This window comes from Dasypus novemcinctus, chromosome 10, assembly GCF_030445035.2.
Source record: "Dasypus novemcinctus isolate mDasNov1 chromosome 10, mDasNov1.1.hap2, whole genome shotgun sequence".
NCBI lineage: Eukaryota > Metazoa > Chordata > Mammalia > Cingulata > Dasypodidae > Dasypus > Dasypus novemcinctus.
In genome coordinates, this window is record NC_080682.1 from 103,469,300 (window position 1) to 103,494,396 (window position 25,097).

The following is a 25,097-nucleotide window of genomic DNA, read 5'->3' on the forward strand; positions in this document are numbered from 1 at the left end:
GTCACTGATGTACCATGAATCAGCATTTCATTTCTTTTTATGGATGAATGGTATTTCACTGTAGGGATACACATTTGTTTATCCATTCATCCACTGATGGACGTTTGGATTGTTGCCACCTTTTGGCTATTATGAATAATGCTGCTTTGAACATTTGTGTACATGTATTTGAGTACCTGCTTTCAATTCTCTTGAGTATATACTTAAGAGTAGAACTTCTGATAATTCTGTTTAACTTTTTAAGAAATTGCTAAACTACTTTCCACAGTGGTTGTACTATTTTACATTCTCATTAGTAATAGGTAAGTGTTCCAATTTATCCATATCCTCACTGACACTTGTTATTTTCTGCTTTTTTTTTTAAAAAACAAAATATTATTTTAGCTATCCTAGTAGGTATGAAGTGGTAGCTCCTCATGGGTTTTGTTTGTGTGTGGTATTTGGTAGTGAACCCAGAACCACGTACACAGGAAGCAGGCACTCAACTACGGAGCTACATCTTCTCCCTTCATTATGGTTTTGATCTGCGTTTTTCTAATGACAAATTATGGTGAGCATCTTTTCATGTACTTATTGGTCATTTGCATATCTTCTTGGAGAAAGGTCTATTTAAATCCTTTGCCTATTTTAAAACTTGGGTTATCTGTCTTTTTATTGTTGAATTTTAAGAGTTCTTATATTCTGGATAGTAAATCCTTATTAGATATATGACTCCCAAATACTTTCTCCCACTCTGTGGGCTGTCTTTTCACTTTCTTAGAAGTCCTTTGATGTACAGTAACTTAGTTTTGATGAAGTCCAATTTCATTTTTTTCTCTAGCTGCGTGTGCTTTTGGTGATATCTAAGAAACTCTTGCCTAATCCAACATCACACAGACTTCGACCTATGTTTCCTTCAAAGAGACTTACAGTTTTAGCTATTATACTTAGGTTGTTGATGCATTGAGTTAATTTTTATATATGGTGTGCGGTAAGGGTTCAACTTCATTTTTCATTATGTGGACAGCTGTCCCTGAATCATTTGCTAAAAAGACTATCCTTTCCCCCTTGAATGGTCTTAAAACTCTTGTTAAAAATCAAGTGAGTAAAGATGTACAGTCGCTAATCTTTTGTATCTCTCTTCTTAAAACTGAATTTGTGGCTTTTCTGCATTTGTTCAGGATGCTTTTATTTTTCTTGTTGATTTATAAGAACTCTTTAAATAGGAAGAATGTTAACTCTGCCATATTACACATCTTTTCTCCCATGCCGTCATTTGATTTATCATGTATTTAGAGGCAGGACAGCAGAGTGGTTGTGGTAGAAACTGTTGTCTACCAAAAGCTGTTTTCCCTTTCTCCCTGGGCACATGGCAAGACTGTACTGCTTAGTCTCTGCTATTAGGTATGGCCATTTGACTAAGTTCTCTCTAGTAGAAAGTGAGAAGTAACATACATCACTTTCAGGCCTCGACCTTAAGAGAATAAGTGTGTCTTTTCCATGCTCTCTTTCCCCTACTCACTGGGTATGACCCAACTTTGGACAGATTGGGGATGAGAAAGTGCAGTGGACCAATTTGCTACATGGGTCCTTGAATAATCCTATTATGCATAACCCACCTATCTACTTTCAACTATTACCTGAGAAAGAATTAATATCTATCTTGTTTGAGCAATTGCATTTTGGGCCTATTTCAGTTGTCTACCCTTTATCATAATTAATACAGATTAATATTTTGAAGTGGAAAGTTGTTGTAAATAAAAACTAACGTAGGAAGCATTTGCTAAGCAGAGGTAGTATAGCAAGCAAAGAGGAAGCAGATGCTGCAGACTGGGAAGCTGAAAACACCTGTTATACCATGGCAAACATCTGGTGATACTGTTACCTATAATAACTTGGATACTGTAGCTCTAAGGCAGGAGTTTCTCAACCTTGGCACTACTGACATATATGTAAGGCACCTGGTACAAAACCTTGGCACTTAGCCCCATAAATGTTAGCTATTACTGTTGATGTTATTATTACTACTATATATATATATTTAATGTGGATTTATTACACCTATCACTATTTTCCCATATAGTGTTTTCCTTCGCTAGAATATTTAGAAATCCCACCCTTACACTAAGAGATCATCTAAATATTCCTCCACATTTTCTTCTACTACACTTACCCTTTTTTTTTTTTTTAACAAACCTAGAATGTATTTTGGACTGCTATGATGTAAATATAAAATTTTTCTTTTTCTTAACACCGTTACTTTTATAACCTTATTTCCTCACTGACTTGAAGTTTACTTTGTCTCATACTTGGGACTGTTTATAAGCTCTTAATATGTAACTGAAATCAATCATGCTTGCTGAGGAAATGAGACTGGAGTTCAGTATGGCAGATACAGTTCTTACCCCATAAATTAGTTAGGGGAAAATTCTAACAGACAAGAACACTGGAACAAACATATTCTCTTCCATTTAAAAGATAACTTACAGAATCCACTTGTTATATTGTTGACACACTCAAAAGGAACACCTTGGAGCATTTTCATTTTTTTAACAAGAACCAACACAACAACAACAACAACACGAACAAAAAAGAAAACCCCAAAGCTTCAGGATGTGCCTGCAGATGTCTTACCAAATGAAGATAATAAAGTTAGGAGTAAAGAGCACCCGTAAGTTTAATGCTTGGAAACCCCCTAGATACTTTAATTTACGCTTGGTCACCCAGCTGAAGCAACTGTCACTTCTCTATTTTAATGCTAGAAACATATGTGAGGCCTTTAAGGGAAAACAAAAACCCACTATTAGCCTCCAGTATTCTTAGAGCAAAAATAATTCCATTACATGTGTTCTCCAAATCCAACTATTTTGGAAAGAAAATTTAGTTAAAATACGTAAGTTTATTGATACAGATAAGTAATGCTGAGATTCGTAAATTAGGGATGGTGGAAAGGAAAATGAATACTTAATGAACACCGACTATGTGCCAGGCTCTATACATATATAATTCATGGAGAAAATATTATTAGCCCTATTAACAAAGATGAAGAAACAGGATTTCAGAGTTTAAGAAATGTATAAAAAAAGACATATAAAAAAAGATGACAGACTCAAACCCAGTCAGTCAAATTTAAAGTCTATGTCATGCACACAGCTTTTTAAAAAAATGTATTTTTTTTTTAAGATTTATTTATTTATTTATTTCTCTCCCCTTCCCCCCCCACCCTGGTTGTCTGTTCTCTGTGTCTATTTGCTGCGTCTTGTTTCTTTGTCTGTTTCTGTTGTTGTCAGTGGCACGGGAATCTGTGTTTCTTTTGGTTGTGTCAGCTCTCCGTGTGTGCAGCACCATTCCCAGGCAGGCTGCACTTTCTTTCGCGCTGGGCAACACTCTTTACAGGGCGCACTCATTGAGCGTGGGGCTCCCCTACGCGGGGGACACCCCTGCGTGGCAGGGCACTCCTTACGCGCATCAGCACTGTGCATGGGTCAGCTCCACATGGGTCAAGGAGGCCCGGGGTTTGAACCGCGGACCTCCGATGCAGTAGACGGATGCCCTATCCACTGGGCCAAGTCCGCCACCAAAAAAAATGTATTTTAAATTTTAGTTTTAGTTTAGTTTTAGGTTTTGGTGATTTAACAAAAAAGTTTAAGCTGACTTCTATTTTACTCTATGAATAAAGTCTTCAATAGTTTAGGATGATAAGGCAGTGAAAGCCTATTCCTGGGAAGGCTTTCTTGATTGAGTTATCTGCTTTTTCTTAAAGGCACTGGTTTACTCTCTCTAGATCATCAGTTATCCCAAAGCAAATAAATTACTCTACTAGTTCTAATATACTTCAATTTAAAAAATGCCATTGGAAGTGGAAAGAATAAGAAGAACTTCTGAAGTTAGTGAGCTTCAACAGAAAATAAAATAAATACTTTATTGGATAGTAAGAAAAATATTGGATAGTAAGAAAAATAGAACATGCCAGAAAGCCTGGCAAACTTAGGTAAGAAAGAAAGGGGAGAAGGACATTCTTTGAGAAATGGTCTTAAGAGAACTTGCCGAACATTAGAAACGAAGGCAGCATGGTAAACTCTAGCTCTTAGAAACATATAACTGGTAATGAGCACACTTCTGACAAATTCCATTACCATATTCCCTTTCAAAATATCTCCAATTTCTAATTCTGTTTTCTGAAATACCTACATTCTCAAAGCGAACTTTCTTAAGATCAGTTGATAGCTAATTTGATGTGAATTCTCCTTGAAAAACAAAACATCTACCTAATTTACAGCTATAGAAAGCATATTGCTAAATAAATCACAAATAAATTTCACGGAAATGAATTTATTTAGCCTGAATCCACAAAAATTCATTGAACAAATATTTATCAAGAGCCTGGTATTTCCCAAACATTGTTCTAGGTGTTTCCAGGTCACCTAGAATTGTATTTCTTTTTATTTAGTGCTGTGTTAAATACAGAAAGTATGTACAATTCAGAAATGAACACTTTTGAGAATTAAATCTGAAATGCTTTGAAACAAGCAATATTCCCTGATCTTTATTTACCCTAATCTTTCAGAATGAGTTATTAAATCTACCAGCCTAAGCAAAACACAAACTAAAGATTTCTAAATCTACTACTGTCAGTTTTGCTGCTATTACTCTTACTCATGCCAAGAGAATCACAAGTAGTCAAACTTACTTTATGGGATTATGCATCTTAATTTATAAACTGCAGAAGTGAGTTCAGTGGTATTCATTACTGAGACAAACACTATATCACATTCTACTTGTATTTCAAATTTAAATTTCATTTCTCCTGAGGCTGAGCCCTTTGAGAAAAGAGACTGTATCTGTTTCATCTTTATATCCCTTAAAATATATACATGTATATACAGAGTCCTTAACAAGCGTTGTTACTGAAACCTACATATTCCACTGAAATAATTATGACAGTCTTTAATTTTAGAATTAGAATTTCTTCCAACTCAAGGTAGTAATAAGGTTATTTAGTAAAAAGCTGGGGTTCTCAAGGTAAGAGTAAGAGACCACTGAGGGGATCCCCAAGACCCTTTAAGGGGTCTATAAGGTCACAATTATTTTCATAATAATATTTGCCTTTTTCACTCTCATTCTCATTCATGGACATTTTCCCACTTATTGAGTATTTACTATATGTCAGACAAAGTACTAAGTTTTTAATATAGATTAGCTCATTGAATACTCTCCAAAGCAATTTGGGTTACTTATTAGCATCTCCCCTACAGATGAGTTAACTGAGGCTTACAGAAGGGAAATAATTTGCCCAAGATCACAAAACTACTAAGTGGTAGACTAGGAGTCAAATCAGATTTGCCTTGCTTCAAAACTTCTCTTCCTTAGCTATTGTACTATGCTTGTTTATAGACAAGTTTGAAAAAACATGGATTAGATGAAAATTCTCTGTAGTTAACACATTTCACAGTTGTTGATTAATAGTGGCTAGTGAACAGGGGTAAACTTGGAAGTAGATCTTTAGTAACCAAGTAACCACAGTGTCCTATCCAATTTCAATGACCTAATCCTTGAAGAAATAAAGAGAAGGAAAGTGTATCAAATGTATGGATGATACAGAGATGAAGAGTATGGTCAATATTGTAGGTGATGGAATCAGGACTCGAACATATGTTCAAAGAATGGAACAATGGAACAAAAATCAGAAAACTAATTTTAAAGGAACAGATGTAAATGTATCTTGAGCTTTAAAAAAATTCAGTGGAATATGTACAGGATACAGGAAACCTGGATGATGCTTCTAATCTTACCTGCAAACCCCATCAAATCATGCACTATTCTAGAAAAGACCAAATTCATTAAAAACCCTGTGCCTTTGCACTGGCTGCCCCCTCAGCTTAACATGTCATTATACCTCTTCTTCCATCCTTCCATCCTTCCAGACTTCTCTGAGAAGTCTTCCTTACTCCCTGAAGCTGAACTGATCACTCCTCAGTCCTCCTATCACATGGTGTGCATGTCTCCAGAGGTACGCATCCATCTTTTTCATTTCTTCAGGGCAACAACTGTGTCTTTCTGATCTTTCCACCTACAATCTAGCATAGTGCCTCACACAGAGTAAGCACTCCATAAATGTTAGCTTTTATCATCAGCAGCATCAGAATCTTCTGAATTACTTCTGAATCTACCCTCCTTCACAATCTGTAGACCCAGGTCATTGGAGCAATGGCCTTGTTGGTATTCTTGCTGTTAGAATCCATCTGATATACTGCTGCCAGAACAATCTTTCTAACGTGTGTGATTATTTTTCTTTATTGAATCAACAAGTCTACAATGATTTCCCGTTGGCTATAGGACAGACCTGAATTTTCTTAGGCATACAGACCCTTTTATATGCTGTCTATAATCCAGCCTCTTCTCTTGGTACCTCCTACTGTATAAAATACTGAACCACTTACCTCTGTAGTCCAAAATTATTGTTGCCTTTAAAACTAGAATGCTCTCAATATGCCTGTTTGCTGGGATCAAACTGAATTTGATTTGATTTGATTTGATATATATAAAATCTATATATCTGTATCTTTTCTATAGGTTTTCTTTGAAATCAATTTCAAATAGTATACCTGGGGCATCACAAAGGTGGCGATTTTATTTAACCCCCAAAAGCCTCATCCTTACTTGTCAAGTTCAAGTTAATACTTGAATTCTTTGGCACGGAATGTTAAATTCAACAGTAAGAGGCTACCTATGCCCTTCAAAACCTATTTTTTACTTTATGCTTTGGGCTTTGGATGTAAGGTTCGCAGTGGTATTATTCATAATTGCCAAAAGATGGAAACAATCCAGGTATCCATCAAGTGATGAATGGATAAACAAAATGTGGTACATACACACAATGGAATATTATTCAACTGTAAGAAGAAATGAAGTCATGAACTATATGAGAACTTGGATGAAACTGGAGGACATTATGTTGAGTGAAGCAAGTCAAAAGGACAAATAGTCTGATTTTGCGATTATGAACTAAATATATTGTGTAAACTTATGGAGTTAATAACTAGAAAACAGGTCACCAGAAAATAGAACGAGAAAAGAGGTTTAATCTGTACAGAATAGGTAAAATGGTAAAAAGGTTTTTATAAACGTTTGTAAAGGGATAGAAATGGTGAAAGCACATCAGAGTGATTAGAGTGTTTCTAATTAGCAGCACTAATAATACAGGAGTATGAAAGTGATTGAAAGGGAGAGTCTCAGGTCATATCTATCACTAGAAGGAAAGCCAAAATACGAAACATAGTGAACCATCATGTGAAAAATGAGTATGGTTAATATTGCATATAAAAGAATGTTTTCCTCTGAAATAGAACAAAAATATATTAATGTTGTAAGATGTTAATATCAGGGTGATTTGGGGGCAAAAATATGAGAAAAACAAACTATGGACAGTAGTGTATAGTAATATATTAATGGTATATAAAAAGGAACTATGCCAAGGGGAATAAACTAGACAAAAAGCACTACATGTTGTTTGACTACATCTATACAAAATGTAAACACAAATAAAATACAGAGATAGAAGTAGATGAGCAGTTATGTAAGGCAAGGGAAGGACAGAGAGATTGCTAGGTGACTATTACTAAGGAGTAGGGTTTTTCTGTTTTTGTTGTTCTTTTTTCCTTCTTTTCTGAAGTAATGAAAATGCTCTAATATTGAGTGAAGTCATGAATCCACATCTCTGTGATTATACCAAATTACACTGATTATACACATTAGATGGATTGTATGGTTTATGAATATGGTTCAATAAAAGAAAAAGAAAAAAAACCTTAGAAAGAGAAAGAGCTGCATCCCAATGCTTATTATCTTTTTCTAAAGAATTTCTCCCTCTTGGATCATGTTAGAATGATTTCATTTCATTTGGCTTTGAGTTATTTATATCTAGAATAAAAGTCAGATTAATAAATTATGTAGAAAAGCTTATGGTCATTTAAGGTTTTACCCCACCTTGCATTGTCAGTTAACATTTAAGGTTTTACCCCACCTTGCATTGTCAGTTAACATTTAAGGGTGTGTATCAGAGAGACAGACTAGCCTTCATCTATACTAAATTTTTGGAGGGTAGAAAGTATTTATCACTACTTCTGTGCCTTGTAACAAGCGGAAATTTAAGAAAAACTGTCTTCTCTTTTCCTTAAGTTCACCAAAGAATATAAGAAACATCACTAATTTAAAAATGTTAAATGATAAAAAAGCCCAGGCCTTAGAATAACAGGCTATGGTGTGTGATGAGGGATGACAACATGCAAGTAAGTCAGAAATTACAAAGCCATATCTGAAAATAGAGTTCAGCTAACTCTATACCACATTATTTTTGACAATGAAGTAAAATTCTTAGGTTTGAAGGCTTTCCTAAATGAAATTAAAAACCCACATGCCAGGTATAATGTCCCAAATGTATACAAGAGAGGCCTGGCCCGCATTACAGAGGGCCAGAGAAACACTTACTTGCCTGTAACCTGGAAGCATTTTTAACAATGACTAAGCATCTTGGGGATAGAAGATAATCACTATCTTATAAGATCATTATTTCCATTTGAGAATCATAACCAGTAAACATTAATGCCACTTGCCTTTTCAAAATGATTTGAAAAAGAACAGAGGGAGGGTACTTGACATACGAATGATATATCAAGAAAACTTGCTTAAGCCAGAAATGGCTAAGAATGCTGTGGATTCTGTCTTCCTTCCTTAATCCCAAAGCAAAAGCCATCAGTGTCCACACCACAACTTTTTAATCAACAATAAATATGTTATAGAATCTAGGGGGAAGCTGACGTGGCTCAATTGATAGTGTCTGTCTACCATATGGAAGGTCCAGGGTTCAGTCCCCAGGGCCTCCTGACCCGTGTGGTAAGCTGACCCATGCACAGTGCTGCCATGTGCAAGGAGTGCACCCTGCAAGGATAGCTACCTCGCGTGAAAAAACCACAGCCCACCCAGGAGTGGCGCCGTACACACGAAGAGCTGTCACAGCAAGATGATGCAACAAAAAAGAGACACAGTTTCCCAGTGCTGCCAGGATAATGCAAATGGACACAGATAGCCACAATATGGGGGAAGGGGAGAGAAATAAATAAAATAAATCTCTAAAAAAAAAAAAAAGAATTTAGGAAGACTGCCAAAAACCTAACAATCTACAAATTCCAGTAAACAAAAATAATACAAACATAAGGGAGGCGTGTAACCACGGACCAAAGTATGTTTGCTATTGTAGTTATTATCTTGTGTTAATGGAAGAACTTGTAACATTATCAAAGATAGTGGCTGCCAGGGTTTCAGAAGGGATAGTGGCTGCCAGGGTTTCAGAAGGGAGGGAAAGGGATGAATGCATGGAACACAAGGCGTATCGGGGGCTGAGAGATTATTCTATGTGATACTGCAATGATGGACACATAGCATTATGCATTTGTCAAAACCTGTGGAATTGTACATCACAAAGTGCAAACCATAATTAAATTATAGACTTAGGTTAGAGCAATGTTTCAATATTGGTTCATTAATTTTAGCAAGTATACCATACTAATATAAGATGTTAGTAATGAGGAAACTGTGTATGTGGGTGGGTGGAGGGATTATATGGGAACTCCCTAATTTTTCTGTATATGTAAATCTAAAACTTCTCTAAAAATAAAGTTTCTTATTGCAAAAAATAATTTGACAATTCTAATATAGGAAAGTATCTTATATGCAAAAATCACAATCAAATCTAATGGGAAAATATCACACTTCATAGAAAACTTCATAAAAACTAAGATAATAAATAGGCAAATATCTACATTCAAATCAGTATGGTTACAAACAAAAAACCCCCAAAAACCAAGGGGCTACTTTAGTAGAATTTTAGAATTCTTTCATCAAGGTCAAAGACAGTTTTTCCAATTCATTAAAAAACTCTGTTGTTTTTCCCATGTATCTCCTATTCTTAACACTTTGTATAAGCGGAACATTCTAGTATTTGTACTATTAACCACAATCATCATCTACCACCAAAATTACTGTTATACAGTCCCTAGATTATACTCTAGCTTTCTTTCTTTTTTTTTAAGATTTTAAAAAAAATTTCTCTCCCCTCCCTGGCCCCTCCCCCCCGTCTATCTGCTCTCTGTGTCCATTCACCGTGTGTTGTTCTGTGTCCGCTTGCATTCTTGTCAGCGCCACTGGGAATCTGTGTCTCTTTTTGTTGCGTCATCTTGCTGCGTCAGCTCTCTACGTGGGGCGCCACTCCTGGGTGGGCTGCACTTTTTTGTGCAGGGCAGCTCTCCTTGCAGGATGCACTCCTTGCATGTGGGGCTCCCCTAGGCGAGGGACACTCCCATGTGGCACGGCACTCCTTGTGCGCATTAGCGCACACATGGGTCAGTAGGTCCCGGGTTTGAACCCTGGACTTCCCATAGGGTAGGCGGACACTCTAATTGTTGAGCCAAATCCGCTTCCTTCTAGCTTTCTTTTAATTGAAATTAACCTCCCTAGACTATCCTTCTCAGCCACATTCACATTCAGAAATTGGCAGAGTTAGCTATACTCACTATAATGTTTTACCATCAACTCTACCCACTTCCACACATTTATAACCAAGCTTATTAAAGATTCTACACACATTCAGCATCAACTTCCCCTTCTCAACTCACATTTTGTCTCTTAGAACCCTATATTCTAGTTTACCTCTATGACTTTACTCATCGTATTTAGTTCATATTAGTGCAGGGGTTCTTAACAAGGGGTCCGTGAGCTAGAATTGAAATTCAAAAAAACATTATTTTTGTGGGATCATGTTGGTGCGGGTGTGATATATTTATTAAATAATATACAGTACAGTGTGGACTTAGTAAGAGGTCCGTGGTTTTCACCTGACTGGCAGAGGGGTCCATGGAACAAAAAGGGTTTAAGAACCCCTGTATTAGTGAGACCATACAATATTTGTCCTTTTGGGTCTACCTTATTTCACTTAACATAATGTCCTCAAAGACCTAATGTACTGTATAGACTATAGTTAACAGTAATATTGTAATATTTTTATAGCAATGTCAAAGAAGGTACTGCATTAATAATGGAGAATTATAAGGGGATATGGGATTTTCCCTTTTGGAGTAATGGAAACATTCTGAAATGGACTGAGCTGATGACAGCACAGCCCTTGTCATGAAAATGAGAGCCAGTGAGTGTATACTTTGGATGGACTGTACAAAGCTGGGGACCATATAACATAATGAACCTCATGGTAAATGATCTAGTGTGGCTAACAGTAGAAATATGAGAATGTTCTCTTAAGAACTATAACAAAAATACAATACTAATACATGGTGTTAATAATGGGATGGCTTGTGGGAAAAATACAGCAAATATAAGCTATGGACTATAGATAGCAATAATATGAGGATGTTATTCCATCATTTGTAACAAATGTGTCACAACAATGTAAGGTGTTGGTGTAATGGATGGGAATCCTGTATGGCATGCATGACTGTTTTGCTAACTCACAACTTCTCAAATAAAATCTAAATTAAAAACAAACAAACTGTTGTTAGAACTCTTAGCAAGTACTCTCACGCCTCTCCCAAGACCAATGAAGCCACCATATTCATCTGAACATCACTTTCACTCTCCTGCCCATAACAGTCCATCTCTGTGCAATCCCATACTCTGCCACCGCAGTTTGCTGACATCCTACCTACCTTACATGCCTGTCTGAGATGCTAATTCCTCCACGAAGAAAGACCACTGCAATCTCTCCCTTCTCATTCATTCAATGCCAATTTTGGGTGCTAGGTATACAATAGGGAACAAAACAAGTTAACTGCTCTCAGTTAAGTTTACAGTCTAGTGAGGTCTGATGGCTGATAGCTATTTGTACCACTTGCATTAATAGAAAAACATGATTGGAAGGTAGCTATTTGCTCACATACTGGGTTAACTTGAGGATTAAATGAGATAATATGACTGTAAAGCTGATATAATATAAAAGGTCAAAAGAATTATGGCTCTTACTTTTACATGCATTTAGATCGTAGCTATTTTCATGCAAATGTTAGCACTATTTCTAATTTGTAAGCACCCTGACAGCAAGGATCCACTAAAAATAGCATTAATTAAGCGCCAAGGTACTAAGCTAAGTGCTTGATATGTCTTTTTTCATTTACTCTTCACAACAACCAAATGAGATAGTTATCAGACCCAATATATCACACCCATTTTCAACTAAAAATTGGAGAATGAGTAACTAGTCAGGGTGACCCTGATAACTGATGACATTAGTATTTAAACCCATCTTCCACATGTCATTCATTCAACAAATATTTATTAATTTCCTTCTAAGTACTTGGCGATATAATAAACATACTAGAGACCCAGCAGTGAAGAAAAGACTCATGACCTCTACCCTTATGGAATTTACTTTCTAGTAGGGAAGACAAAAGTGAGGAATAGCAAAAATGATTAAAAAAAAAAAGAGAGAACAGGGCACAATGAGGATTTTACCTAGTTGGAAGGAGGGGTCAATCAAGGAAGGCTTCTTGGAACATCATTATTCCAAGCAGTTCTTTTCTGACAGCTTGAGACTTAAAATCATTGCACTATCTGAAGCACTCATCTCATTTCTTTGGTAAGAAGGGTACGTAATTATTTGCTATACAGAATAAAAATACAAGTGGCAAGATTATTGATATCAGGTTTTCATCTACAACTTTTCCATTCATATCTTAAGTCAAAGTTTTTCAAAGTGTAATCTGCAAACTCTTGGAGGTCTCTGAGACTCTTTCAGGGGATCCACTAGATCACACCTGCTTTTGCATTACTACTAAGATGTTATTTTCCTTTTCCACTGTATTGACATTTGCACCAATAGTACAAAAGCAATGGTTGGTAAAATTGTTGGTGCTGGAGCATGAATTAGGGCAGCAGTACCCAACTAACTCTAGTCACTTTATTCTTTCTTTACTGCCAAACACTCAGGGTTAAAAAAAAAAAAAAGGACAGGTGGAAAGACAGAAAGGAAGGGGGAAAAAGTCAGTTTCATCTAACAATTCCTTTGATAAAGAAGTAAAAATTGGGAAACGGACTTTGGCCCAGTGGTTAGGGCGTCCGTCTACCATATGGGAGGTCCGCGGTTCAAACCCCGGGCCTCCTTGACCCGTGTGGAGCTGGCCATGCGCAGTGCTGATGCGCGCAAGGAGTGCCGTGCCACGCAAGGGTGTCCCCCGCGTGAGGCCCCCACGCACAAGGAGTGCGCCTGTGAGGAAAGCCGCCCAGCGTGAAAAGAAAGAGCAGCCTGCCCAGGAATGGCACCGCCCACACTTCCCGAGCCGCTGACGACAACAGAAGCGGACAAAGAAACAAGACGCAGCAAATAGACACCAAGAACAGACAACCAGGGGAGGGGGGGAAATTAAATAAATAAATAAATCTTTAAAAAAAAAAAAAAAGAAGTAAAAATATATTGATTTTTATTAAATCTTGATATTTGGATGTCTTTTTAATATATTATGTGATGAAATGGGAAGTATAAATAAAGCACTTCTGATTACTGAAGTATGAATGCCGTTGTGAGGAGAAGCATTAGTTCAACTGAGTGTCAAACTGAACTAGCAAATTTGTTTTGTAGAACAACCATTTTTACTTGAAATAACTAAGGACTAACAAACAATACTGTTCAAACTTCGGTATTTAGCAGACATTTTTTCAAAAATGAATGAAGTTAGCCTCTCACTTCAAGAAAATTAACAGTATTTGTTGCCAATGATAAAATCTGAGCTTTCAAGAGAAAATTAGAATTTTGGAAAACTTGTATTTACAATTGTGAGCTTGACATCTCTGATATGAGTGGTGGTTTTAAATAACATGACTTTTTTACATTATATAATAAAATTTGTCAAAACATGGAAATAACTGAATAACTCAGTAAATATTTTCCAAATGACCAATGCATGATGTTATAAACCATGTACATCAGCCTACATGTAATGTCAGGAGTTAAAAATGCTTTTTGACCTTAAATATAAGGGGGAAATGGAAAGGACAAATGAGTTTATATGGAGTTTCCAAAAAAGAGCCTGAGGTCATCAGAGGGGTCGCCTTACGCACACCTCAGCAGAGTCCCAGAGACAGATAAAGGAGATACAGCCCCAGGTACTGGTTCTTGTGAGGGCTACAGAGACCCACAGGTTCTATGGTCATGGCAGAAGGAGTTCAGTGCCGTGTCAGTTGGCCCTTCTTTGGAGTTTGTATTCGTGAGTGTGATGGAGTTGGACTCAGGTGTGATCTTTGTTCACAAGACTCTCCTGTCACTTTTACCAGACCTGTGGTTGGCACTGGGGTTTAATGTATGCTTAGGGGACCTGAATCTCTGGAATGTCCATGTGATAGCCAGGCCCTGAGCCTCAAAAGACTTGAAACTCCTACCCTCTGGTTTATTGGACTTACCCCACTCAGCTAACAGGAGGTGAAGAAGGTCAACCACCACACCAGGGAGCCAAGAGTGCCTACAACTGAAAGCAGGAGAATTGCATCCATCATCCAAGTGGAATCTAAGCACCCTCTCAACACAGAGGTGGAGTGGACATAGGCATCCCAGGGTCCACAGGATGGAGGAATAAAGTGTGGATTAGCATGGACTTACTGATATTCTTCTACAGAACTATTGTGATTAGTAATGGAAGAAATTGTAGTGCCCATGGTAGCTGCTGAGGGTAGGGAGAGGGAAGAAGAGATATGATGTGGGGGCATTTTCAGGACTTGGAATTGTCCTGGGTGGTACTGCAGGGACAGATGCTGGACATTTTATGTCCTCCCATGACCCACTGGGTGGACTGGGGGAGAGTGTAAACTATAATGTGGACCATTGACCATGAGGTGCAACAGTGCTCAGAGATGTATTCACCAAGTGCAATGACTGTCCCATGATGATGGAGGAGTGGGGTGAGGGGGGTGGGGGGGTGTATAGGGACCTCATATTTTTTAAATGTAACATTAAAAATAAATAAAGACAAAAAAATTTTTTTAAAAAAGTAAACAAAAAATAATAAGCCATGTACAGGTAACAGAGGCTTTCAAAGCGCAAGAGAGGCTTTTAATGTAACATTACTATATATGTAGCTGTATATATGGTTTTAGACTTCACATTGCAAATAGCCTTTAAAAAATAACCCCACTTGTTAATTTTTGGTGAGGCATTGAGGAATATTCACATTTTTGTGAAAAGGCTATTAAAACACTACACTCCCCCTTTCCAACAACCTATCTGTGCAAGGCTGGATTTTCTTCATATACTTCAACCTATACAACATACAGTAACAGAATAAATGTAATAGGAACTATGAAAATTCAGCTGTGTTCTTTCAAGTGTTGCAAAAATGTAAAACAAATGTCCCTTTTCTCACAATTTTGTTTTAGAAAATATTTATCATGATAATATTGTTCATGTTTACATGTGATTTTTAAGAAATATTTTTATTTGTTTTTAAAAGATACTTAGATACATAAAATGTTACATAAAAATATATAAGGGATTCCCATATGCCCCACTCCCTACACATCCCACCTTCCCCCACATTAACAACTTCTTTCATTAGTGTGGTAAGTAATTTTGTTATTTTTAAATGTATTAATAAAAACATTCAAAAATTTCTCAGTGTTAATGTTATTTTTTCATTTTTTATTTTTTTAGGAGGTACTAGGTATTGAACCTGTGACCTCCTACATGTGAAGCAGGTGCTCAATCACTGAATTATTCCCACTCGGCATCAGTGTTATTTATTTTTTTTAAGATTTATTTTTCATTTATTTTTCTCCCCTTCCCCGCCCTCGCCCCCAGTTGTCTGCTCTCTGTGTCCATTTGCTCTGTGTTCTTCTGTGTCCGCTTGTCAGCGGCACCGGGAGTCTGTGTCTCTTTTTTGTTGCATCATCTTGCTGCGTCAGCTCTCCGTGTGTGCAGCACCACTCCTGGGAGGGCTGCACTTTTTTCGCACTGGGCGGCTCTCCTTATGGGGCGCACTCCTTGCGCGTGGGGCTCCCCTACGTGGGGGACACCCCTGCATGGCACGGCACTCCTTGGGCGCATCAGCACTGATGTGGGCCAGCTCCACATGGGTCAAGGAGGCCCGGGGTTTGAACCGTGGACCTCCCATGTGGTAGGCAGACGCTCTATCTACTGAGCCAAATCCACTACCCCAGTGTTAATTGATGAATTCCAAAAAGAAATGTTTTTATAAAGGGTATTTATTTGGGGTAGGAGCTTACAGATACCAGGCCATAAAGCATAGTTACTTCCCTCACCAAAGTCTATTTTCACGTGTTGGAGCAAGATGGCTGCCAACATCTGCGAGGGTTCAGGCTTCCTGGGTTCCTACGTTTCTGGGGCTTGCTTACTCTGGCTTCAAGGTTCCTTCCTTCCTGGGGCTGGCTTCTCTTTCTTCTGCGTGCTGACTTCCCAGGGCCCCAGTTTAAGTCTTCAGCATCAAACTCCAAAATCAAAACTCCAACATTAAAAGCCCTCAACTCTGTTCTTTGCCAAGCCTTTCATCTGTGAGTTCTTTATTCTTTACAACAGTTAGAACAGGGGAGAATTTGCAATTTTCAATTGATAATTTTATTTTGCAATTTTCTCACAATTTAAGACATTCATAACATGCTACTGATTACTTTTTTAAAAAAGGAGGTACCAGAGATTGAACCCAGGACCTCATATGGGGGAGGCAGGCACTCAACCACTGAGCTACATCTGCTCCATACTAATTTTTACTATCCAGAAGATTGGAATGGTATGTAGGAAAGCGCATAGGCTGTGATGTCACAGAGACTGTCCTATTATTCATGTGAACTGAAAACTGAACCTTACTTAGCTTCTGATGTCTAACCTATAAAACAGGGATAATGCCATTTAACTTGAAAGTTACTGTGAAAACTAAATGAAATAATTATTTAAAAGTACGCAGTCAACATTGTATGTCCTCTCATGGCCCACTGGGTGGACTGTGGGAGAGTGTGGGCTATGATGTGGACCATTGACCATGAGGTGCAGCAGTGCTCAGAGATGTATTCACCAAGTGCAATGAATGTCTCATGATGATGGAGGAGGTTGTTGTTATGGGGGGAGGAGTCAGAGTACCTAACAATGCTAGGCACCTAAATAGTTGTTCCATTCTCACTCCCAAGCATTCAGGTTCTCTTCTATAACTATCTCCCACTGCCCCCCAAAAATGAAACAAAAAATTAAAAGACCTATTTAAAAATATAATATTGAGAGCAGATGTGGCTCAAGCAGTTGAGCACCTGCCTCCCACATGGGAGGTCCCAAGTTTGATTCCTAGTGCCTCCTTAAAAAAAAAACAAAAAACAAACAACGAGTAAAAACAAATGAGCAGATAGACGAGCGAGCCAACTCAAGGGAGCCAATGTGGCTCAGTGGTTGAGCACCAGCCTCCCACATACAAGGTCCTGGTTCAATCCCCGGTTTGGTACCTCAATATATATATATATATATATAAAATATTAATAGGATTTGTAACTTAAAAAGACAATATAAAATATGGATACCAAGTTTTAAAATTTGTAATACACTTTTCATTATCTCATTTGCTCCTCACAGAAGCCAAAGAGATAAAATAGTGCGGGATTATATCCATTTAACATGGGAAGAAGAAATAGGGCCAAGGAACTAGATGACACTGGCTCTGCTGTTGGACTTGCCAGCGTTGAATCCAAGCTTCGTCATAATTTCCTCACTTGTAAAATAGAAATGATTGACTCTGTGAGGATTAAAATGAGATTTACTGTTCATTCACTCATTCATTCAGTAAACACTAATTTACAAACATTTAACACTTATTAGGAACCACACACTGGAGTATGTAGCAAAGATAATGTCTTAAGTAAAACAAATATAAGTCCTCATTGAGGACTATACAGTTGAGGGGGAGATAAAGCATTTATCATATAATCTCACACATAAATGTAAAATTGCAACTGTGTTAAGTGCTGCAAAGAAAACATAAAACATCTTATGATGCCACAGGACTTGGCGGTGATGGTGGGATAACCAGGCTGAGGAGGTGAGTGAAAGTCTTCCCTGAGAGAGCAGCATGCGAGGAGAGATCTGAAGATGTGATGAAGGAACCAAGGGAGTGGGGGTAGGGTCTGAGCAGCTCAAAGTTGACAAACACTATCACAGGCTTAGAAAGCGTGTACAGGGAAAAGAAAACTTTAAATAAAGTCCATGACTGACACCATCAGGGCTAAAAAGAAAAGATATTGTATTAGAACATGCGATAAAAAAGGAACACTAAGAGAACAAAAAAGAGACACTGGATATTAACACCATGCTGAAAATGTAAACATTCAATAGAAGAGTTTAAATACAAAATGAGGAAATCTTCCAGGAAGTAGAGCATAATAACAAAGATGGAAAATACTGGCAAAAAAAAGTGAAAGGACCATGCCAGGATATCTAACATCTTCATACCAGGAATACCAGAAAATGAAAATAAAAGGAAAGAATTCATCCAATAAGCCAAAAGACACATTGAGATACTTCATAAGCTTCTAAAACGAAAAAAATACGGGAAGTGGAAGTGGCTCAACCGATTAGAGTGTCTGTCTACCATATGGAGGGTCCAGGGTTCGATCTCCAGGGCCTCCTGACCCGTGTGGAGCTGGCCCACGAGCAGCGCTGATGCTGTGCCACGCAGGGGCGCCCCCATGCAGGGGAGTCCCACATGCAAGGAATGTGCCCCTCAAGGAGAGCCGCCCCAGTGAAAATAGGGCAACCCACCCAGGAGTGGCGCCACACACATGGAGAGCTGACGCAGCAAGATGACACAACAAAAAAGAGATGCAGTTTCCCAGTTCTGCCAGATAATGCAAGCGGACACAGGAGAACACACAATGAATGGACACAGAGAGCAGACAATGGGGGAAGGGGAGAGAAATAAATGAAATAAATCTTTAAAAAAAATAAATAAAAAGAAAAAATAAAGCAGATCAGATACAAAGAATCAAGAACCAGGTTGGCTTTGGATTTTCAATATTGACACAGCAAACAAGAAAACACTGGAGTACTGACCACAACGTTTGAAAAAAATGTTTTTTCAGCCTTTAAACCCAATGAAAAGAACAGAATAATGACATTTTCATAAACATAGTATTGCAAAAAATTGATCTCTCATAGTCCCTTTCTCAAGAAACTACTGGAGGATGTATTCCACCAAAGAAGCAAGTAAACTAAGTAAAAAATAAAACATATGATACAGAAAACTGGAGATCCAACACAGGAGAGGGGCGAAGAGGGATCTCAGGATGGCTGCATTGAACTGGACACACATAGAGGGCAATTTACATCTAGACTAAAGAGTGTAACTCAAAAGACACAATGAGGGCTGTCATCACCAAGGCCCCATAACCCCAGACCATCTTTTTAAGCTAAGGATAGACTGTCCAGAAATATAAGGGGAAGAACGAACAATGAATTGCTTTGGTGCCTGAGAAGGCAGGACAGCATGAGACCGGTAAGGTCCAGAGGCAGGTGGAAAGACCATCTTTAGACAGGAGGAATGAGCCGCTACCAAGACTCCTTGGAGGAGCGTGGAAAACAGATCAAGGCAGGTACAGGAACAGTAAGGCAGTTGCCTTTTGACAGCTTCTATCTTCCCTATATATCAGGAGGAAAGACTGCATGCTAAGTGTGAAAGAAAAGGGATAACTGAGTTTTGGGGAGAACAAATTAAGTTGAAATAATTGTTAAGAATAGTAGGAAAATTAACTGGGATATACAGTAGGATTACTAAGCAGTGCAGAGGGCCCAACTGAGACTGGTTCTAGTATTAGTTTAAGATTGTGACTCTGCTTTCTGGAAAGATTTTCTTCAGCAGTACTTGGCTATTTGAATGCAGGTGTAGAGAAAGAGGTTATCTGGGTTCATACAGAGCTGAGTTTCCATTTCATTTCCTTTGTAAGACAGTAAAGATTAGAGTTTATAGTATTATTTAAATAATGAACTATGAAATCTAACCAAGATAAGAAAGAATGAGAAAGGATAGCATGTCTAAAGTGACTAGGATAATATAAAGCAATTTTTAAAAAGATAGCTCTTATTATTACTACCCACAGTTCTGTAGCAGTGTTTCATTATTCTTATTTGTAATCATTTCTGTATATCTCTGTTCTACGAGACTGAGCTCTGAGAAAAAGGACTATGTCTTACTCACCTTTGCCTCTTCCCTCTGCCTAGCCCAGCACCTAGCATACTGTAAGTGACTTTAAATTTATATGACTAAATCAATGAACCAAATCTCCTGTTTCCAAGCTATCCATATAACTTTTTAAAGATTCTAGGTCATTATCATCTTAACAACAATTCAGAAAAATGGACATATTCAAGAAAGGCAGCTAAGGGCCACTGTTAATTTAATGATAGAAATTTATGAAGTAGCTAAGCATGACTGATGGGAGTTTTCCCATACTACGGAAGAGAATGAGTTAATAAATGTAACAGGAAAACTGAGAATGTATTTTCTCAGTTTTAAGGGATATAAAGGAGTTGTGTTCCTATTTGGATCAATTCAATCAGTACCCTACAATGTTTCATGAAACGATAATCTGAAGCATAATTTACCCAATGCTGATCAAATACATGCATGAAGACTACAAAATAAATTCAAGGATACACAATACACTGACAGCTGGCCAATGTTCATTTTAAAGTATTCAAAGGGAAATATATATATATACACACACACACACAAATATATAGTTATCAGTTTTGACCTAATGGTAGACAGTCTATAAGAAATCACAACTTCAAGTGCAAGCTGTGCTAACAATATTCTTTAGTAAACTAGCTGTTTGACTTATCACAATGGGAAGCCAAGTTGGTCTTTTAAATCTGAAACACTATGTAACAGCTAATTAGATACTAAAACACCTAAACCTCTACATTCAATTTTTTATGGAAAAATGTATGCAGAGCTCTCATCTGGGGTGTCAAAACAATCCCTTGTCTCCCTTACCTATTATAAACAGCAGAAGCCACAAAGGGGTAGAAGATAGAAAAAGGGGAATCAAGTAGTGAAAAGGAAATTTTTAAAATTTGCAACTGGATATCATTTAGGCCAGTTTAATTCCCCTATTATCTTCTCCTGTTTCTCCCAGAAAGTCCCAGGGAATCTCCTGTCTCTACTTTCAAGGAAAGAACTTAAGAGTTCCTGAGCAGATTTTATCTCCTTCTCAGAGACATTATAAAAAAGAGTATTACTCAGGCTGCATGCCTATTCTCAGCTGATTCCTAAAGCAAGCAATTCTTCAAATGTACTGTGTTCAACAATCATTAAGAATAATGTATTTGAGGAGGATGGGCTAGAAATTTAAGAGAAAGAAAAAAATAATCAAATGTTTGGGTCCCTCAGAAGACAGGAAGGATGAAACTCAATCCAAAGCAGAGGCTGTCTGCCAGGAACAGGGGGGAACCTGGCAGCAAGTTCAAAAGGCTTTCTTCTCCACGCTGTTTCCTTTATTTCTGTATAGATCCTCAGTGAAAGTCAAAGTGTATACGGATGGTAAAAACAGGAAACGACTGTGAACAAGGTTGGGTACATGAGAAACTGTACTCCAACTATCTATATATATTTCAGAGTAACGCCCTAAGTACAGACATCTTCATATAGCTACTAAACACATTCTCCTGTTTGTCCCATAGGTACTTCAAAATCATCTAGTATTACTGCATAATTTTACCTATTAATAGGATAAAATTATGACACTTTAAAATTCTAAGTTTTTAAATTAAAAAAATTGCCACATAATTATCAGACACAGTTGATGGCTAATATTCTGATTAATAAAGAATTCAGGTTACTTAAGAGATACAATATAAAAATATAATCCACTTTTCAGAAAGTAAGTATACAACCAACAACAAAAAACATCAGTCTTTTTCTGATGATTAAGAAGATGCTTCAAGATTCTGACTAGTTTTAGTAGTTTCGGTACTGTATCGATACTAATGATCTGAGTCTTAGGAAACATCTCAGAAATAGTTCCCCAGCCGAGGTATTACTAATATCAATAACCACTATACCGTAAATACCAGCCTTTGCTTGAGAATAATACAATCCATTACTATGATTTGGCTTGAAACATTTTTAAATTAAAAATTAATTCAGAATTACCTGGCACAGAGTTCACCCAAACAACAAGTATATGCCAAGGAAATGCCCAGTAACCTGGCTGCTATTCTACAGACTTGATCCCATATACCCAACACCCAATTCATGAGATTTTTTTTTTAATGAAACAAAATTAGTATAGATATTAAGGCCATATTACCTTCATAATGTTAACTAAATCTGTTTGATAGTAGCGATCCTGATGTGCATTTGCTGCTGCTAATGTAAGAAGATAATCATTCCTTGCATGAGTAGCTTTAGAATTACACTCAGATCGTCGGGCTTTTAACTAAAACACAGTTAAAAAAAAAAAAAGGAAAGAGAGAAATCAGTCCAAACTGATATTATACTGAAAAATATTTAAGGATACCACTCTTAGCTGACAATTAATGGTTCCCAACTAAGAGTAATCAGGTGGGGAAAAACATTTATATGCTTAGAAAAATTATTCAGCACTCTTGCAGAATTAAAGTGATTAGAACAGTAACGTGGTGTTTCCAAATATTTTTTATTTACACTTAACATACAACCAAAGCTTTCTAGAGATCTTCAAAATAATTCTGCTCATTTTATTCAGATGGGAAAATAAAGATTCCCAAATGAATAAGTTCCTTATCTTCGAAGGCATGGTTAAATCTAGTAGAGTTAGAAAACAGCATTTTAAAAATCCACAGTCCTAATGGGCCAGGGGAACTGCACGCCAGCTGGGAGCCTGGCAGCCACGGCCAGGTCACTGAGCTTATGTAGCTGGCATTCTACAACCTGAGGATCCCACAAGAAAAACTCACTTGCTTCTGGTTCAGAACATCTGTAAGCATACATGAAATGGATTTCGTATAGTTTTCTAAAGCCCGTGGACTGTCTACTGGATTAAGGGATAAGGACAAACTACTGAAGCAAGATTAGGAAGAGAGAAAGACAACAGACTCTCCCTAAAGCAGTCTTAAGCAGCAAAGAATGTCGAGTCAGAGTGCTGACGCCTGGATGGAACACCCCCATGCACCAGGAAGAAAGTTCCTGAGTTAATGACTTTAAAATGCTTTGCCCTCAAAAGAACCAATCTAAGAGGTTTCTCAATTGTGAAATACAGTTTTCAAAAACTTACCTTTACACTTGCTTTCTGTAAACTGATTCTTGATTGAAAAAGACTAAGTTTAGATCTAGAATAAAAGTAGAAAATTATGTTTAATAAAATTATCAAATTACATCATAAAGTAAAAATAATAATTTAGTAATAATATTAGTTACTATTTTTTAAAGTGACTCTTTTAAAGACACTATTGTAAAATAGAATTTAAAATGGTAAACAAAAAATTTTTTTTAAAAGCTGAAAGTTGTTTAAAAAAAAGGTAAACAAAGAGGAATGTTTATTTTCCTTTACATTTATTACAGAAAGATTTTAATATTATGATGAAACAGAAAACATTAGGATCGATATAGAAACATCCTGAACAAAAATGCAATTTGACAAAGAAAACTTCAATACATATTGGTATATCCTAATAAACATGAGCCAACAAACCACAGGTTATTCCCAGTGCCACACAATTTTACAAACTTTACTTCCTGCAAGGCAGCCCAGACACCACCAACCTAGGGTGGAAAAGATCAGCAGGCGTGTGTGACCTGCTGTAACAATACCAGGAATGCAACCTGCAGGACGATACTGACCAGGCTTTAGAAAGTCCTTAATTCCATTATTTCCCCAATTAAAAGTTCTTGCTTTAGCTCTTGCCTCTTCTACTCTTTAGGTGTTCTAACCAAAGAAAAAGTCCTTGACTCTCTATCCTGTATGATATTGTTTTCTCTATTTAATCTTCTCCCATTCTGGCACCCTTATCTCCCTTGAGCCCTTTCAATTTGGAGAGGGAACCACAATTTAACAATCAGTAGTAAAAATATTCAGGTTTTATTCAAACAATTAGAGATAATGCAGGGAGAAAGTCAAGCCGGATGTTAAGGAAAAGCTAACATCCCACAACAGTGATTTCTGAAGCTGCAATGTTTGTCTTGACTGCAGTGTCATGGTGATTGCCATGGGAGAATTCAATGCCAGTGCTGGCAGCTATGCCATAATGTGAAGTATTAGGACTACTTGGGATTGGAAGACTTGAATAGCCAGTCTCAGGTGAGCAAATGTGAGGAGGACAGCAAAAGAAGCTTCTCATCTTACTTGGAAGAAAAAAAGCATTCAGGGATGTACACATATGCATCTTCAACTATTTCATCACTGTTAATAAAACTGGGTCTAAGAAATTACTATTATTTTCTACCTTATCATATTTATATTACATGTTTTTTTTTTACATTTTTATTAATCAGATTTATATTCATTTTGATCTAAAAAAGCAAAGGCCACAAGCTTAAGATATGAGAGAGCCTGTCCAGGGTAAGAAGGCTAGGTTAGGGGGGGTACTCAACTCTCTTTTTCCTATCGTCACAACCCAAATGGGTTGACTTATACCTGGATTTTCCAATAAAAGGTTTTAAGTTTTTGGCTTCTGCTTCATTTGCTAATCCTCATACACTTCTTGTGTAGTACTAAGGTAGATATAATTAATGATAGGTAGAGTAGAACAGTTCCTGTCCTCAAAGATTACAGTCTAGGAAAAAAAAATAATGAACTACACTGGGGTTTCCTATTCCCATTATAACCCTAAAATGTTAGTGTTTCTCAGAGTTCGAAATTATTCTCATCTCATTCTATGTATGAATTCATCCCTATAACTATCATCTGATAGCCAAATGACCCTGAAGAGAGATGTTCTGGCCACATTCCCACATTTGAGGGCCAGACATTCAGCTCCCTTACAAATGTCCCCCCAGGATCTTCAGAATCTACATATGCAAAATGGAAACTCATTCCTTCAAACTGTATCCCACAGTCTTTACGGTCTCTCCAAACGCATAGCCCACTATCTACCAAGA

The 25,097-nt window shown here is 37.3% G+C and overlaps 1 protein-coding gene across 2 annotated transcripts in view; it reads right to left on the reverse strand.

The window, feature by feature from the left end:
- Nucleotides 1-25,097, reverse strand: part of FCHSD2 (FCH and double SH3 domains 2) — a 359,152-nt gene that overhangs the window by 138,504 nt on the left and 195,551 nt on the right. For both annotated transcript variants that reach the window (XM_058305914.2, XM_071218257.1), the window contains exons 7-8: nucleotides 23,275-23,329; nucleotides 22,330-22,458 (exon numbers count right to left, since the gene is read on the reverse strand). In XM_058305914.2, coding sequence (XP_058161897.1) covers nucleotides 22,330-22,458; nucleotides 23,275-23,329 — 184 coding nt within the window. The remainder of the gene's footprint in view (nucleotides 1-22,329; nucleotides 22,459-23,274; nucleotides 23,330-25,097) is intronic.